The sequence below is a fragment of the Diadema antillarum genome, unplaced genomic scaffold, assembly GCF_040938485.1.
Source record: "Diadema antillarum isolate AM-2024a unplaced genomic scaffold, OU_Dant_1.0 scf00000007, whole genome shotgun sequence".
In the NCBI taxonomy this organism is placed as follows: domain Eukaryota; kingdom Metazoa; phylum Echinodermata; class Echinoidea; order Diadematoida; family Diadematidae; genus Diadema; species Diadema antillarum.
Genome location: NW_027270896.1, coordinates 1,890,774 through 1,908,792, shown reverse-complemented (window position 1 = coordinate 1,908,792; position 18,019 = coordinate 1,890,774). Strand labels below are relative to the sequence as shown.

The window sequence follows — 18,019 nt, the reverse complement described above, 5'->3', positions numbered from 1 at the left end:
AAGTAGATATGCCTAACAGCAAATGATTAAAAAAAAACTGGTTCACACAAGAACGCACACAATTCTAGTAAATAGAATTTACTATGACACTGCTGCTAGAGTTGATTCGGGGATGATGTGTTTATGTTGTCAGCAACATATGTTTTGTTGTTGTTGTTGTTGTTGTTGTCGTCGTCGTCGTCGTTATTGTTGTTGTTGTTGTTGTTGTTTTATCCATTGTGTAGTTTGCTCTTTTACCGTGTACTGATGATTTTTTTTTTGCAATAATTGAAAAGAAATCGTCAAAATGGAAAATATTCATTAGTATGTTCTATACCATGAACTACCGTAGCTCCATGTCTACTCTTAGAAATAGAATAAAAACTTCAAAATATGGTGTGTCAGTGATAATGTGTGCATAATTATGTGCCCATGTCCCCATTGAGAATTTACCGTTTTTGCTTAATGTATACACACACATGCCTGAAAGAGGGAATACGTCCTTTATAGCTTCCCTTGGAGAGACTCGAGGTAACACCATCGCTATGGTGTGTTTCTCCAAGCGCCTCTTCTCCAAATGACCTATTAAACGCATTTTCGTTCACAAGTCTATCACTATCTCTATCATATACAGGTAGTTCACAGTTGAACCAGTTGAGCAGCAGACAGCACAGTTTATATGCCGCCCTCTTTAACTATCTTAAGGGTATGTATTCCGTTACGTCATAACCCTTGTGCTAAATCCTTCAAAAAGTGCATTCCCATTCCATATTCAAGTTTACTTGGTTTTTTTTTTCCAAATAGGTAAATAACATTAGATGAACAGAATATGGTTGAATGCTGTTGTTACCATGACTGCAGGTCAAGTACAGGTACAGGTCAAGGAATCTATTCTGATAAGCTTTGGAAAGAAGAAGCCACCAACGAATGCAAGAAATGTGAATTGGAAAAGCTTGCTGTTTAAGGTTTTTGTATAACATGATCTATGCATATAGGGCCTAAATATTCATGATGTCGAATCCAACAGCATTTACCTCATACTGTAGGGCCTACTAGTACTCGCAGGTATCGCCTTAATCCGCTCATTGCGTACAGCAGATCTAGAAGAACGGGTCGTGTAACTCTGTTAACGCTTCAATGCAACTTACAGTCACAACTAATTATCAATGCTGGCTTATAAAACCCTGCATTCTGGTAACACATTGCTGTCGAAATTTCCGTATTTTGTACAGATTTTGCAGATCCGTCATTCTGTAGTCTCCAAAACTGCTTAGTCTACTACGTATTTCAATTGGTTGTTTCACGAAATAAGAGTTGGGAGAATCATTTTGACTTCATCCACACACACAGTGATATGAGTAATCCTCTTTCGAGATTATCTTTAGGTTTATCAAATGCTTTCATTCTTTTCTCATGAGGTGAAGCTCCGTAGACTCTGGATATTGACAATGCTCCTAACAAGTGAATGCCCTTTTGCTACATTGTGGTGATATCTTTGGGTAGGCTAATATGAAGTTGTCTTTTACATACAATCTGTGTTTTCTTACTCTTTTCTCCCTTGAACAGGACAAGATTATGAGACTGGCACGCTGCAAATCGACTAGACTAACAGGACAATTTAGTTGGAACTAAATCGGAATGGCTTGCTGAAACCGTTACAAGACCTTTTTTTTTTGTGTAGCAAATCCATTTTGTCTGGGAGTCAATCTGGTTTTCTGTCTCAAAAAAGATCTAGCGTTGGGTCTTGGTCAATTCTCTTCTCCCCTTCCCTCCCTTCCCCCTCACCTCGATGGGACAATCTCGGGGTGGTGAGTTCGAAAAGCAAGGTTTTTCTGTAGGCCTATATTTTCCGATTTTTTTTTCTTTTACGAGTCAAAAAATGGGCCAGCGGCAACACCCGACAGCAGCAGCAGCAGCAACAACAGCAACAACAACAACAACAACAACAGCAACGATGATAATAATAATAGGCCTAATGATAATGATAATAATAGTAATAATAATGATGATGATGGTAATAATAATAATAATAATAATAATAATAATAATAATAATAACAATAATAGTAGTAATAATAATAATAATAATAATAATAATAATAACAACAGCAGCAGCAGCAACAACAACAACAAACAAACAAAAAACAACAACTCTCCATTTTTGTACAAACATACGTGTACGTACTTGTTAGTGTCGCTCTGCGTGCTGTGTGCAGAGCAGGGACTTCCCCTCATGATCACACGAAAGCGTCCCTATCAACAGCCGAAGGGATGGATCCAGCTGACGGTGAGCTGAGCTGATACACGCGAAAAGAACTAACTAGTCTGTGTTCTTCTAGGATGGAGCAGGGAGTTGAGACAAAATGTGAAAGTATGTCGTAACTGCATTTGGATCGAAATGTTTATACGGACTTTTGTTGCTGTTGAGACAACTGCTTTTAACGTTTGTGGATCCAAGAGATGTTAGATGTTAGCGACGAGATTGTGTAGTCCCAGCTATAAGAAGAAGTGTTAGCTATTATTAGTAGCTATCTGTCATCTGCGCTTTACGGCTCAATCGACATCTTGCTTGCAATAGTGGCATAGCTCGTGGAAAAGGCAACTTCTCCAACATGATCTCATCATCTACATAAAGGCATTTCTGCCTCCTTCGATCTCGAGGATTTAAAAGAGCTGTGTAAACTTTTTTTAAACAATTGATAATATGCACTACATACATCATCACATGTAGATCTAACTACACGCAGCCGCTGTCGTGAAGCGACAGCGCTGTGCTTTGCACAGCGGTCTGGTCAGGCTAATGTAGATCTAAATGAAAGAGCAAACAAATCCGTTATGGCATGTTGAGCAGTGAATGAGGCGGTAGAGTCAAAATACAAACAAAGCCAAGGAGACAGTGCAGTGAGGAGTGTATGAAAATCTGACTTACTGTTATAAAGCTGTGCAATACTAGCAACAGTAAAGTGCAAGCTTAAAACGTGCAGTGGACGGATTTCTCTTTAAACTTTTAGTTAATTAGTGCTAGTGGGTGTTCATTTGCCCCCTGAAACCCAACAATTTACCAGTATGAGGAGACATAGTCAAAGACAAAAAAAGCAGAGGGAAAGTGGCCGGTCTGCTGACATGGCTTCAAAGGACCCCCCGACCAGACAATCTCGGTCAAAAGATGATTCCATGGAAATGAAAGTTAAGCAGCTTGTCAATAGTCTTGGGTTCTTGTTCATTGTCCTTGCTATATTCGCTGGCTTTGCATCGACGATGATATTTACCATACCACAAACTGTGGAGGACCTGGATTTTACAGGGTGGAAGCATCGCTTGTACATCACATACGCCTTGGTAGCGAGCTTGGGGCATTTCATCCTTGCCATGCACACAGACACTAGCCTGAAGATCGTACACAGTGTTGTGCAGCAGTGTGAAATTGATCAGCGGACCTCCCAGCCTTTCCGGGCTCACCAGTGTCGCTTGTGCGAGTCTGTCATCTTAAAGCATGACCACCACTGTTTCATGCTGGGAAAGTGCATAGGCTACCACAACCAAAAATACTTCATCTGGTTCTGCTTCCACATTGCAATGGCAGCATTCTACATGCTTTTCCAGATCGCTCTTTACCTCAGCTTGGCCTATGATGTCCAGTTTCCAGGTGCCTGGACATATTTTGTCCTCCTGCCCAGAGCCGTCATGAGATTTGTGCGAGGGGAAACGGAATGTATGGAACTTGCTTTGACCATGTACCTGTACATCTGCTTAATTGGGGGTTTTGTTGCTCTGGGGTTCTTTATGTGGGAGGTTGGCATCAGTGCAGCTGGACTGACATCATTTGAAGCTTTACATGGACAAAAGAGAAAAACAAAACATTCCAACACTATTTCTCACAATTTAAAAGATACTTTTGGAGCCTATTGGTTCCTCGGCATGATTTTGCCAGTGCGATTACCCCAGTGCGGCACTGGCCTGTACAGCATGAAGAGTTGCAGCTAAAAGTGTAAAAGCAAGCAAATATGTGAGTTTTCATGTGTCACAAGAAGTTTGCCTAAGGAAGATTTCATCAAGGTGCAAATCAATGCACCTACAATGTACAGCATTGTGAGCAACTGAAATATACTTGTCAAGTACTGTTTTTGTAGCAAGTGTGGGCAGGTTACAACTAATACAAGGATAACACTGCCAAAAGTTATGACGAGAGTACTACTGTACAAATATTGGTATGTATTGCTTACATTAGCGTGCTAGTCAGTGAAGTGTTGACTCTTTGATGTGTTGGCTAATTAATATGTACAGTACATCTGTACAAGTGGAGGTCATACAGTACATGTATTCAGTACTGGTATATTACAAATGTAGGTCACATCAAAGTACAGAATGACTGTCTTATACTGAACAGTCTTCTTTTTTTTTCAGGGATTGATTCATGTTACTGAAGAAAGCAAGGCAAAGAATGATCTTGTAGCTATCACTTTTGAAATGGCTGAAAATAGCAATTGAAAAGAAAAACCCTTTCTTCAGACAGAAACCCACATGGACACTGGTGTACAGATACTGTGGTTACCACAATTTGCAAAACAATGTGTATTACACGTACCATCAGAATTACAAATGGGATCTGATACATGTACTGTTATAACTTCATAGGTTCACCTGAAAGGTTTTTTTTTTCTGAAAATTAAAGAAAGAAATTTGTAATGATATGCAAAAAGTAGTTTGTGTTTGTCAACACATTGATTTTGTTCATCATTACCCAAGCATCTCCCAGGGTTCAGATCAGTACTATGCTGAGGATGTTGTAACATGTCTTAAAAGTACATTTGCATTGTTACGTACGTTGTACAGTGCTTTAAAATTGCATTCATCCATGCAGCAGTTGAAGCATTTGGAAAGTTTAATGAAGTGTACCTTTAAATGCAATTGATATAAAAAAAAGAAAGGCATGAAACAAAGTTTTTTTTTAATGCAGATAAGTTTCTGTAAAATCTGACGAAGGATTATCAAGGTTAATGGCTTGAATAAAAGATAATATTTAACAATTGTCACTTGTCAATTATTAGTATGTCATGTCACCATGAATTGTAATTTCTTCTCCTTTGATGTGTTATGAAGTTTCCCAGAAAATGAACAGTTTTCTCAAAATATGTTGTACAACTAGTTTCATCATTGATCGGGAATGTCACACATGTTTGTTCTAGAACAGGATGCCGTTTTACATAATTGCAATAAGCAATCAAAATCATTACATGTAGAATTGATCTGAATGAGGAGATTCAGTCTGTAACTTGGTTTCAATGTACAAGGTGTATAAAACAATAATTGTAAACTCCAAGACTGGGGTGGGGAGAGGGGGGGGGGGACTTATCAAAGAACAACTAAGAAGAAATTACTTGTCTAAATAGTATGTTTGAAAATGCCAAATTATTCAACAGTGCAAGTGTTAGAATCCACACGACTGTACTCATGTGATCACCACTGTCAATTCATGGAAATCTTATACTAATTTGCTACAGTAACTGTATGTACACAAATACGGATGTGACTTCTAAATCTTTCTTTGCATCATTTGACTCAGTACAACTTGTATTTTCTTTTTTCCCCTTGTTTATCATTGTTTGGATAATACACCACTACACTGTACATGCATTAGATTTCATTAATAAAGTAAAACATGAATGAAAGAATCTTACAAGTGTCATGAGAAAGGAAATATGTTCCATGGAAACGTGTGTGAGAGAGCTTTCCCAGTGCTTGGTATATTCATTGGCTATTAAAGAGAATACAGTACAATGTAATCTTGTAACCTGATGTATAGACAAGACATGTTGCACATGTGTACAGTATTTGTGTGTGTGTGTGTGTGTGTGTGTGTGTGTGTGTGTGTGTTATGTATGAATGCATGTTTAGATTTTAGAAAAGTTTCACTATGACCAAGGCGGTGAATCATCTCACCTCTGCAAGGACATACCTAATTATTATATGTACTTGTATAATGCAATTTACTTTATTCCCCTTCTTTATCATATATACATGTATAATTTGAAGTTTTCTTGCAAAAGGACCTAAATCCACTTTATAGCTAATTCTGAGTAAATTAAGGTTTTCTTATTTCACACAATTCTATACTTCCATTTTAAGAAGTTCTATTATGTGTAAGAGTCTTCATCAAAGTTAACAAAAAATGATTTGAAAAAATCCTGCAGATGTCATGAATTTTATGATTTCTTTTTTTTTTAATTATTATTGGGCCCTTTTGAAAGAAAAGTCTTGAAGGGTAATATGTAGCTTTCACATTTTAATTACAAAGTAGGTTTATCTATGAACGGAATGTGACAACTGCCTCTTGTATCTGTTACCCCTCCATCATCAGTCAGTCAGTTTTGGTTGAGATGGGATAGTTGGAAACCACTTACAGTGTATGAGATGTGAAAGAGCATATGATTCTATGTGGAATTCAAAGTTTGTTTGAAGACGATTGGTTCTGAAATGGCTGAGACTGTAAAAAAACAAAGTAAAACAAATGGTCCTAATAAAAGATGGGTCTCATCTTTTAGTAGGATCTCTATTTTTGGATATCAACCATTTCAAAACCAATCTCTATCAAATGGACTTTGAGTTACTCTGAGAATTGTATCCTGTTTCATATTTTAAGAGGTTTCTCATTATCTCACAAAAAAAAAAGAAAAAAAGTTGGGAACCTGAAGCCCCATCTCAACCAAAACTATACCATCTGTCTTTACTGTTCACTTGGCTACTGGAAACCTTGCCTGATATAGCAATGACTTAAAATTGATTATGAAAAAAAAATGAACATCAATAGCCATTTATGCCAGCAATTTCTACAAAGTACAATGCGTTGCACAAAGATGTGATCCTTAGTAGGGTTTACCTTCCCTTTTCCACCATCACCATCTTTATTCTTCATTATCAACATCATCATCATCATCACTATCATTATCAATATCACCATTATCATCATCTTTGCCATGGTTGATTTTGTAATTTCTTATCAATTTTTAACAAACTTCTTGACACTTGGAATTCAGATTATAGTCAGATTGGTGCACATGGTGAATGTCTATTTAGGTATGTAAAAAACTACCAAATGATTAAAATGGATGTAGGCCCTTTTGCAAGTAAGCTTGTCATATACATTATATATATGATATATGATATATATATATATATATATATATATATATATATATATATATATATATAAACATGCATATACACATGTATACATACATTTGCGTGTGTGTGTGTGTATGTGTACTCTCAAATCTGCTGACACATTCCTCATTAGATTATGTTCAAACTCTGAAGAGTGTATAATACAGTACTAATGCTTTTATATCATTACAAAATGTGACAAATATAATACAAGTGCATATTATGTACAAAAAGATCTGTTATTTCACAGAATTTTTATACACTGAATATCCACAATGCACTGCAGTTGATAAAACAACATACAGTGCACTCCCGTTATAAAGAACATGGTTATAATGAAATTCTGATTTCAACAAAGTAAAAATTCGGGCCTCAACGTTATCCACTCTATGTATTATTCTTGTTTATTTGTTTGGTCATAATGAAATTTCGATATAACAATACTGAGTATAACGAGGACTTCGTGATAACGGGAGTCCACTGTAGTTAATTTACATGTGACAATAAAAGACTCCGCACAGAACTGCTCATTTGTCCATGTTACACAGCACAACATTATATTTAAATATACCACTGATACTGTACATATATGTACATGACTTTTTTTCAGTTGTGTAAATGCTTGGCAAAATTCATGTACTGTATACTGTGCATTTAAAAAAAAAATCCACAAGATGTGAAAGCATTGTCTTTTGTTATCTATGATTACTGTAAAAGTGGAAATTTTCGCGGTGTTGTAATTTTCGCGCATTTCGCGCAACCAAAAACTAGTGCGAAAATAAAAGCACGCGAATATTTTTGCTTGCCATATGTTCCTGTGCGTGATGTTTTGATTCCGTGGAATTTGAAACACGCCAAACTCTTCTTACCGGGCCAAGTGTGAAAAATTATTCGCGCGAAAATATCCACTCTTACAATTAATTGATTACCTCTTACACCACACATTTTGTAGTGTAACTGCTGTTCTGTGAACAAAGTTTACCCTGAAAAGTTTGTGTTAATAGCTAAGCAAAAATCTATCATCTAAGTTTGGTCACAAACAGACAGATACATCTAAAGCTTTGAGCCATAATCGAAACGCGCCGTAAAAACTTAACATTGGGCCCTAAAGTTCATTGACTCTTGCCTGTGACCTTGACCTTGAGGTGACCTTCATGTTTTTTAAAATGTGTAACTTTGTATAACTACTCTTCCCTCCAAGTTTGATTGAAATTTTAGTCCTCAGTAGAGAGTTGTTCAAGTTTTTGTACTGTTATGGACGGACGACGGACAGACAGACGCCACAGGCGATCTCTTAGTCTCCCCACACCTCCGGTGGGCTCGACAAAAATCATTATTTTTTGGTTTTGGTCAGAATTGGCTCAAACTTCACTGTATTGTTCCTCTCATTTTTCTGCTTCTATTCACACACACTACTTTTCAGGGAGGGCTCCCCTTTAAAGGAGAACTACACCTCACATTTAAGTAGACTTGACTGAAATGAGTACAACATACATGTATATAGGCATGATAACAGCAAAAGAGTCATCAAATTGTTCAATCTGTTGATAAAGATTACTTAATCTGTTAACAATTTTACTGTAAGGGTCCAGACATATTGCTCTCCGCCGACGACAGAGGTTAGAAGTTCATGCACTTGTGAGTCATGTGTACCCTCCCTCACAGTTCTGAGGGAAAGTCATTAGCATAGAACAATTGGTCTGGAATCTTTTTTTTTTCCCTTTGTTTCTCAGGATTGCGCTATCACTAGACTTGACGTGTACAGAGTTAGCAGCTTGAATAATGTAAAGATATGATAAAAAGAGTCCAGAAACTGGACTCCTCAGGCAAACTTTCTGATTGGAAGGAACTACCTTTGCTATAAAAGCTTGCACATATGAAGGTTCAGAGTATGCAGTTAACCTGGTCTTTGGCAGAATTAATTATCTTACTTTTATGCAGTTATTGATATATCATATCATTTTCATGTTTTTAACAAGTATTTTTTTTAATGGGGAACTACCACTTTCCTTTTACCTTTATTTTCCTGCTGAATACTATAATTGCTGGAGGAGAAGTCGTAAAAAGAAAATGAATACTGATACAACACATGATATAATGTTGACACAAATTTGCTCTTTATCATCTAAAATGGTACAACACCATGATTCCTGTTCATATAAGACACCCTTCATCACACATTTCTGCACCCATAATACTCTGAAGTCAATCAGAGCTATGACTTACAACATCTATGTATAAAAAGTCACAATAACATAAATGTCAAAACTCACTCTTTCCTTCCTCTTTTGCATATAACAGTTCGTGGAGTATCAATATTACACTGTACATCAATGGCTGGACGGCATTTCATATATTTACAAACTTGAAAGTACACTGGCTGTTTGAACACAGGGACCACCTCAAAGCTGAGCTAGAATAGTTCCAACAACCTAGAAGGATTTAATATAAAAGGTAGAAATCAATCATTACAAAGGCATATCAGAGGCGAGTTGGTGCGGGCTGTCAAGGAGCAAGAATTCAAATCAGACAAGCTCATTATTACACAAGAGACAGCAAGGATTATACACTATATAAAGCACCAAAGTTTTCTGGTTTCCATCTGACCATGAGCAGTAATTGGAATGAAGTGTTGGAAAAAAGGATTAATTAAGTTGTACCAGATCGTTCACTCAGAATTTGTATAAGTTACTCTAACTCGAGTGGTAATGAGGCAAAACATTTATGTACTCTTTATCTGTCACATGCACTTACTATCTAAAACCAGTCTTTTCTTTCTTGCTATATTAAGCTTTTTATAAGCTTATAGATTTTAAATTACAGCAGTGCAGAAATACACTTTTTTTTTTAATGTAAACATAATTCTATCAAGAAGAGATAGATTTTATGCATTATAAAATTCTGAAAAAAAAAATACAATGTTACATGAATGAGTTCAATGTAGAGTCAGTATTAATCACAACATTATTGACATCATTAGGCTTTTTCAAAAATTCACACAAAAATTGCAGAATAAGATCACATGAGCAAAAAAACACCAAAAAGCAAGTCATAAAATCTCTGTGCACTGTACTCCAGGTACAAATTGTTAACACAGGGAATGAGAATTCATAAAGTATGAAAAAAAAAATCAAAGAGACACGTACCTCTGCTTTTTTACCAATAGTATCCTTCCTCTTACACAGCTTGGCAATGACATCGGTGAGTGCGACAGACCCGGTGTATATACCAGCTATACTCCTACAGAAAAGAGAAGGGTGAACACAAGTCAATTCAGAAAGGGTGAATATTGATATACATTTGTGTCGCAAAGCACACGTATGGAATCATAAATATGCTGGGTGGCGACAACATAAACTAGACAGATCTGAATGGTAAGCAGACTTTTCTTTGGGAGGTTTCCCATTCTGTATGTCAAACAATGGATTTCTATATACATAAGAATCCTTGATCACAAGCAGAACATGATATCCTAGCAGAGCTGCCAACCCTGGTTCCAACATTATGATTGTGTTGGCTCCTGAAGTACATTCCCTTCTCCATTCAAACACAACAGAGGAAATCAATTTCATGATGCTAAACATTCTGCTATTGTGATTCCATCTCACCGTGTCAAAGGCATACAATCTGAAGTGTGAACTGTACAGTCATCCAATATACTCTGCTTAACGGTAAAGGTATGGTCAGTCCACTAGCTGCTCTGAAATACACTTATCAATAAAGTGGAACCTGTCTATAGCGACCACCTGCCGTATGCGACCACTAAACACAATTCCCCCAAGAGAAAAGTCATGTTAACAACCCTGTCTATAGCGGCCACCTGTTTACAACAGTCAATTTTCCATCTCCCTTGGAGTGGCCGCTGTAGACAGGTTTGACTGTGTAATGATGTATTCATGAAATCACATCGCCCACATTCAGACTTCAAAGTACTGAAAAAAGAACCTGTGCACAATTGCCCTCTGCCTTTAGCAGCCAAACCTCTTTTCTGTAAAGATAGCCTCCACTCACTAGTAAATGAAACGGCCAACTTCGTGGAGTTTTTTGTACCATCCACAAAGATAAAGACCTTGTACAGATAATTGTAGGATGCCATTTTTAATGTTAGGCTGGCTTATCAAATAGTAGCAGTAGAATAACATACAGCAATCTGTGACTTCTAGTAGCTGCATGCCCCCTCCCCCCCCCCCCCCCCACCATGCACAGAGTAATTCATTCATTTCATATGCTCAAGCTTTGTTCATTCCCTGGACAAAAAAATACAACTGTACTTCTTGTCTGCTCTGATACAAAATACCTAGCTTGGCTGACTTACCTACTCTCCTGTAAGCTCCCTGAGAATTTGGAGTTCCTATGCGCCACAAGATCCGTCCACCAGAAATGCAACATGGTCCGTATAACATCCAGGCTTGTTTTCACATAACTTAAAGAGGGAAAGAGATTTGAAATTAAGATTGAAATGTTTTTTGGCCATTGCATGTGGCCATAATTTAGGGTTTGGGTACTTTAAAAAAAAAAAAAAATTATTTCATGTGCAATCAACTTTGCCTGAGTCAAAGGGTGCATTCGAGCGCTCTAAAGCGAACCAAAGCGAACTGAACCAAAGCGTTGCGTACCGAACTGTGCCAAATTTGAAGCGTTCGAGCGCTCTGTCGAGAAAAAGTACATCAAGAGTTATTTTTAGAAAAGGTCACGCATTTTTGTTGCAAGAATGTCATCCATCTGGTGCTTGAACTACTTACAGCTGTCCCAAACAAAGAGAATGATGGTTTTGCATTGTGACGCATGCGCATGATACGCGCATGCTTTACAGCGAACTTTCGGTACGCTTTTGGAGCACATCGGAAAGTGGTCCACTTTTGGCTCGGTACAGTACGGTATGGTACAATTTAGGAGAGTTCGAGCGCTCCTCTGGAGCGGGTACAGTACGGTACAGTTCGCTTTAGGAGAGTGCTCGAACACACCCAAAGTTGCGTAAGTTGTATTTCTGCCAAAGTAGGAGTACATGTATATCTACAGACTACTGTGAGAAGAGAGAGTATAGATTACATAATGTAAGCAAATGATTGTTGTAATATGTTGTAAGTCCACAAACATCAAATCAAAAGAATGCGCATCAGTCTTGAAAGCCTTGCTACAGATTTATCTTGATATCCCAACAGCTTCTCTAAAATATATATAAAAAAAGAAAAAAACAACAACAACAGAACATAGTATAAAAAGCAAACAACAAAACATTTAACACAAAAATCAGGAGGCTTTGAGAGGATGAAAAGTTGACATCAGTGGAGGATGGATAACTTGTATACTTACTCTTCAAACTTGCTGCCAAGGAGTTTCCTGAGGGAGGGGAGCAGCTCAAAGCAAGCTCCCATGGACAGCTGTTTGCTGACTGGAGTCTTGTTTTTCATGCTGTAAAAAGAAGACAAAAATAATCAGCAGCAAGGCAATAGGATCTATGGAGTCCGGACATTGACATCAACCATATCCCATAATGCAACAGTGTCTGCAAGCCACTATTTTTTTGTTTGGTTGTAATAATTATACACAATGATAAATCCATCTACAAAAAAAAAAAAATTTGCTGGTACAGGGTTCCAAGGCAATTATTGTTTGTTTGTTTGTTTTTTCATTTTTCTAATGAAGCTTGTATGATGAGGTCCATGAGAAAATTTTTGTAGATTTATTGACAAAAGTGGCCCACATATCTTGCATACAAAAATGACTTTGTCTAGGGACACCAATGTATGGAAGTGTGCATTGATAAGCTGTATGCTGTCCATAAACACTCACAATGCATACTGCATAAACATCTATTCAACATTATTCCACATCCACATGACAAGAATTTCACCCAACAAACACATAACACAAAATACTGTAAAAGGGACTGAAAGATTCATTAGAAATCAAGAGTCATTTAAAAAGATTTATTCAGTATAAAGCTGAAAAGAGTGACAAAAACAGATAAGACAAGAGAAATACAGTTGACTTCCATAATAATAACAAAGTCCTGTGGACCAGCAGTTTTCTTTCTTTATACATGTATCAAAACTTTGTTATAACTGAACAAATAAAGAATAAAGATATAGGGCTGATAATGTTGGAGAATGAATTTTTTCCTGTTGTGACCAGAATTTTGTTACAACCATGTTTGCTACAATGAGAGTACAATGTATTATATGAAGCATATAAAGTATATGGAGTACATGAATCATAGGAAATATATGAAGTATATGAAGTATGTACATGAAATACATGTATATGAAGTATATTAAGTATATGAAATATGTGAAATATATGAAGTATATGAAGTACATGAAATATATGAAGTATATTAAGTATATGAAATATGTGAAATATATGAAATACATGAAGTATATGAAGTATATGAAGCATAGGAAATATATGAAGTACATGAAATATGTGAAGTATATCAAGTATATGAAATATATGAAGTATAAGAAGTATATGAAGCATAGGAAATATATATGAAGTACATGAAATATATGAAGTAGTTGAAATATATGAAGTATATGAAATATTTAGTATATAAAGGGTTCTGCTCTCATACCAATTGACTAGTACGGGAAGGGCATCCACGGTGGCAGCATCATCCTCTGTCCTCAGGAGATACGAGATGAAGGTGTTGGGTCCCTGGCGCCAAAATGTCAGGGCTGCGTTGAGATGGATCAGACGGTTGGATAGGACTGATTGGATTGTCAGGTGACCTGCATGCAGCTAAAAAATGAAAAGGAACCAAGACAGGAAACAGTAAGAATACCAATTAAGTACATTTATCCCAGGGTAAGAATGGTGTGTGGGTAAATGGATAAGAAAATTGATGATATTATACACTCAAAGTAAAATGGACACTACTATAAAAGCCTTGAATGGTTTAAGTTTTGCATAGTGATCGGCTTCAAATTATTGGTTAGCTGATAAAATTCAAAACTCTAATGGACTTATCATAAAAACATGATAGCACTGCTTTTAGCAATAGTAGATACTGGTAACATGCATAGACCTACATATTGTAGCTTGAGAGAGGTAATCCCCCTTCCCCCTCCCCCACCCCCACCCAAATAAAACCCTCAGCAACTACAACAACAACAACAACAATGAGGAACACAACATTTTATACTGATTCTTTTGACACAATTGCAACAAAACAAAATTTCTGTGACGCAAACAATATGAAGAAACAATAACCTCCAGTCCTTCAAAAGCTAAAACACAGAAAACAAACAAACAAAGAACAAAAGAATCACAGACATGTAATTGAACAGGACTTTGACACAACACTTTGTCATCACCTGTTCACAGCAGTCAGTGACTGACTTTCTACAATACTGATAATTAATCTAATAGGTCAATATTGGATTGAATTTTATGGCCTCCTAGCCCTCAAATTTGCATTTTGATTATTATGATTTGGTAATCTGCCAATCTTCAGAAATTGTTAAACTCTTTACCTCAGGAGGCGGAGGGGGAGGTGTGCCCTTGCCAGCTAACTCTGAGTGACGACCTGCCGGAATATTCTCCTTGTTCAGATCCTTGCACCTGATGTCATCGTTGTAGGGCGGGAGAAGGAAAGGCCTCTCAACATGGTGCCTTGCAGACGGTTTCCTTGGAGATGGTGACTTTACCTGGCAGTGAATTCAAGTCAGAAAACTTTAGTGTTATCATGTCTATACCAGACTTCATATTGACATAGTCTGGCACCAGGTTTGTTTGTTTGTTTTTCTTTGTTGTTGTTGTCGCTCATTTTACTAAAATAAGAATAACATGCAATGATGAATAAATCAACAGCATGTTCCAAAAAGAAGGTAGGAACTTCTATTTCACCCTATAATGAAACTAAAAAGCCATGATGTAACATTTATGATTTTTTTTTTCCTTGTGAGAAAATGCAAGAAATGAACCATCTCTGCATCAGGGGTCTGAACTTGAGGACTATGGGTACACACAATTTCTTGCAGCAACTTGTATGAACCCCTTCAAACTGTGACCTGACCATCTTTTTGATCATCATTGTGCAGTCATCTTCAATTATGTTTTTTCAGGTGTATGCGTGAAAAGGATTCTCAGTTTTGTGTGAGAGCCAACCTCCACTCAGGATGGTAGAGCTTTTTTTCTGCCAGTCTCTTCCTCTTTGTGCCACTTCTCATCACCTGTTGCTTTATCTTCCCAGCTGTGTCCTTGCCATGTCTTCCTGCAACATTTTTTTTCTTTTTTTCCCTTATAAGCAAATTTTCACTAAACACAACTTTCATATCTATTGTATTCAAAGTTGTTGACACAATGTCTATTGGATGTCATACGTCTATTGTCCCATGGCAATGAAGTTGTCCTATCTCAATCTTGTATACATTATAACACAAATTGCCTGCAACAATTGATGGTAGAGTTGGTTAATCCAAAACGAACTCTAGCCTTGTCAAAGGAAACCCTCTGTGGAGAAACCATGCATAAGAATTTAAATTTTGTCTCGACCACTATCAGTTATCCAAATTAATTCTTGAGACTAGAGTCAAATCTGCAGAGAGACACTAAACAAGCAAAGCAACCTTTATGAAGAGAGATAACAGTCAACCTTTAGAAGAAAAAAAAAATGGTCGTTCTGGGCCCCATTTCATAAGAGATGTTAGGATAGCAACTTTTGCTGGAAGGACAACTTCTAATAGCAACAGCCAATCAGAAAGTTGGATTTTGTCATAACCATGGCAATTGCCATTCCAGCAAGAGTTGCCGTCATATCAACTTTTTATGCAATGGGGCCCTGGAAAGTCATGGCAGCCATTTTGAAAATGAATAGACCCACTACTTTTCCATGGTAATTCAATGTAGAAGGTTCAAACTACACTACAGGTGGACATGTGTGAGGGCAGGCACGTTATATTCATTCGCAGAGGTGGGTGGAGTACACATAGGGTTCACATTTCAAGACATAAGGCAGAGCTCTGAAGTTTGATATTCAATGGGTATATATGAAATAGCATTCCATGTGACTGAATTTTTAGAATAATTACACATACGACTTAGAGAGCATTATTCTAAGTATGGTTATATACATCTCTTGGTAATGCAACTTTTGTAGACACAAGAAGCTAAACAGACAAAATATCTTGCCGTGGCATCAGACAAATGTGGTGAGATCATGTTTTGCTTCCTCCGGCATAGCTACCTGTAGTTCTCACAGTCTCCCTCTGGCTGAAAGCCAGACTCGCTCTTGTCTAGTCTGTACAGTGTGTATCAAGTACTGGCCTCATCCACTTACCTGTCCATGCTTATTGGCCACCTGCAGCGGCTGTCTGTATGCCTTCTTCACAGGAACCTGGTAGGAAGGTCGCTTTGCAGCACTTGGTAGGAATGAAGCAGAAGAAGAAGGAAATTTCACTGTGTTTACTGCATTGCGTACACTCATAATTATCCCCATATCAGATATGTTCATTATGTTTATTGGTGATTAATCAGCATGCAGAAAAGTAAATATGGGGTATGAATTCGTCGTTTACTCATTGCTGAATTTGTCACAGATTGTAACTGATGAATAAATATTTTACAAAGCTCATGGATGCACAACATCAGTATTGAAACAAATCATGTCCTTACTGGTAAACCAAAAAAAGAAAATTATAGATAAGAATTTTCAACATTGGGCAATGTAGTAAATAATAGATAAAGGCTCATGTAGTTAAACCATGATGTAAACCTTACACAATCAAGCAGAAACACACACACACAAAAAAGAATAGAACACTGGATATGCCTTTTAGCATGAACTCAACAACAAAAGAAAAGGATAATCTTTGAAAGGACGCTATATCCAAATGTCCTCTAGAATGCTTTTTAACTCATTACAGCTTGATTTGATGCAATGTGGAGATGAACAAATAGCTAAGCTCCTTACGGTTTGTTGCCGTGCCTCAGTCCAGCATAGTTTGACTGTCCAGGTTTGGATGGCTGTATGGAAAGAGAGAAAGAAGCAATGCCAACAGCTGCTATACCAATAATCCATCATTCATTCATATCACTAAGTAGAATATGTGTTGAGCCTTCTCTAACTTGCAAACATTTGTGACAATAATACTTCTTGTTGCTAAAACCCTACAAGCATGCATAAAGGAATTGATTAATCATATAATTTTGAATACATGTATTTATATTTTCCTCTTTGATGTGACAGCACATTGTATTCTACAGAATAGATCCTTTCATAGATTTTAGATAGTAGTAAATGTACATAAAGAAATTAAATGGAAAAAAAGGGTAAAAAAGGGTAAACTTCTCACCTTTCCTTTGATGTCATTATTGCTGACCCACACATACTTGTTCTTGTTCCAATCCCATTTCACAAATCCACCGTCTGCATTGTGGCCTCTTGCTCTATCTGCCATGACTCGTCAATCACTTGGTACAGTGCAGGTCTGCTTTCAAAAGATAATTGAATTGATCAGAAATTTAGCACTGTCAACATAAATACACTTGCTGCAATGTAAGAATATCAAACAAATCCCTTGCTGAATTAATTTACAATTGAATTTGATATGTTACATTGTATAATTATCAAACCTCTAAATTGTCCATGCTTGATAAATTCCTTCCCATCTCCCTGATATTACTGTACTACTTTACTACTTAGAACCACTACTCTTTAGTGTTGCAAAACTCATTTTCATGGACAAAATGAATCATCCATCCAATTAAATGCTATTGTCATGTAGAATTCCATTTACAATGTCAGTATTTCTCTAGGCCGCTGCTATTATCTACTTGCTTGAGGTCATTCTGGGATTATGTGGGAGTCAATATTGCATTAGTATGATTACGAGCCTTCGGCCCTTGGCCAATGATACAGGGCCCTACCTAGAGTACCT

At 37.0% G+C, this 18,019-nt stretch overlaps 2 protein-coding genes across 2 annotated transcripts; one reads left to right on the top strand and one right to left on the bottom strand.

Moving 5' to 3' along the window:
* Positions 1-3,101: 3,101 nt before the first annotated feature.
* On the top strand, positions 3,102-3,962 carry LOC139716499 (palmitoyltransferase ZDHHC22-like). The gene has a single exon (XM_071628044.1). It carries the CDS (start codon positions 3,102-3,104, stop codon positions 3,960-3,962), a length of 861 nt encoding a protein of 286 aa, XP_071484145.1.
* A 5,579-nt stretch (positions 3,963-9,541) lies between these two features.
* LOC139717119 (KATNB1-like protein 1) lies at positions 9,542-17,539 on the bottom strand. The gene is made up of 9 exons (XM_071628623.1): positions 17,435-17,539; positions 17,053-17,105; positions 16,420-16,501; positions 14,615-14,788; positions 13,714-13,880; positions 12,453-12,551; positions 11,455-11,562; positions 10,286-10,379; positions 9,542-9,571 (listed from the first exon to the last, which is right to left on the bottom strand). Exons 1-9 carry the CDS (start codon positions 17,537-17,539, stop codon positions 9,542-9,544), a joined length of 912 nt encoding a protein of 303 aa, XP_071484724.1.
* Positions 17,540-18,019: the final 480 nt, after the last annotated feature.

Excerpts from the sequence above, each read along its gene's own strand:
- LOC139716499 (XM_071628044.1), top strand. The coding sequence starts at position 3,102 with ATGGCTTCAAAGGACCCCCCGACCAGACAATCTCGGTCAAAAGATGAT.
- LOC139717119 (XM_071628623.1), bottom strand. The coding sequence starts at position 17,539 with ATGGCAGATAGAGCAAGAGGCCACAATGCAGACGGTGGATTTGTGAAA. Across the intron at positions 17,106-17,434 it reads ATAATGACATCAAAGGAAAG|CCATCCAAACCTGGACAGTC; the intron begins GTGAGAAGTTTA and ends CTTTCCATACAG. Across the intron at positions 14,789-16,419 it reads TGGCCAATAAGCATGGACAG|GTAAAGTCACCATCTCCAAG; the intron begins GTAAGTGGATGA and ends ATTCACTGCCAG.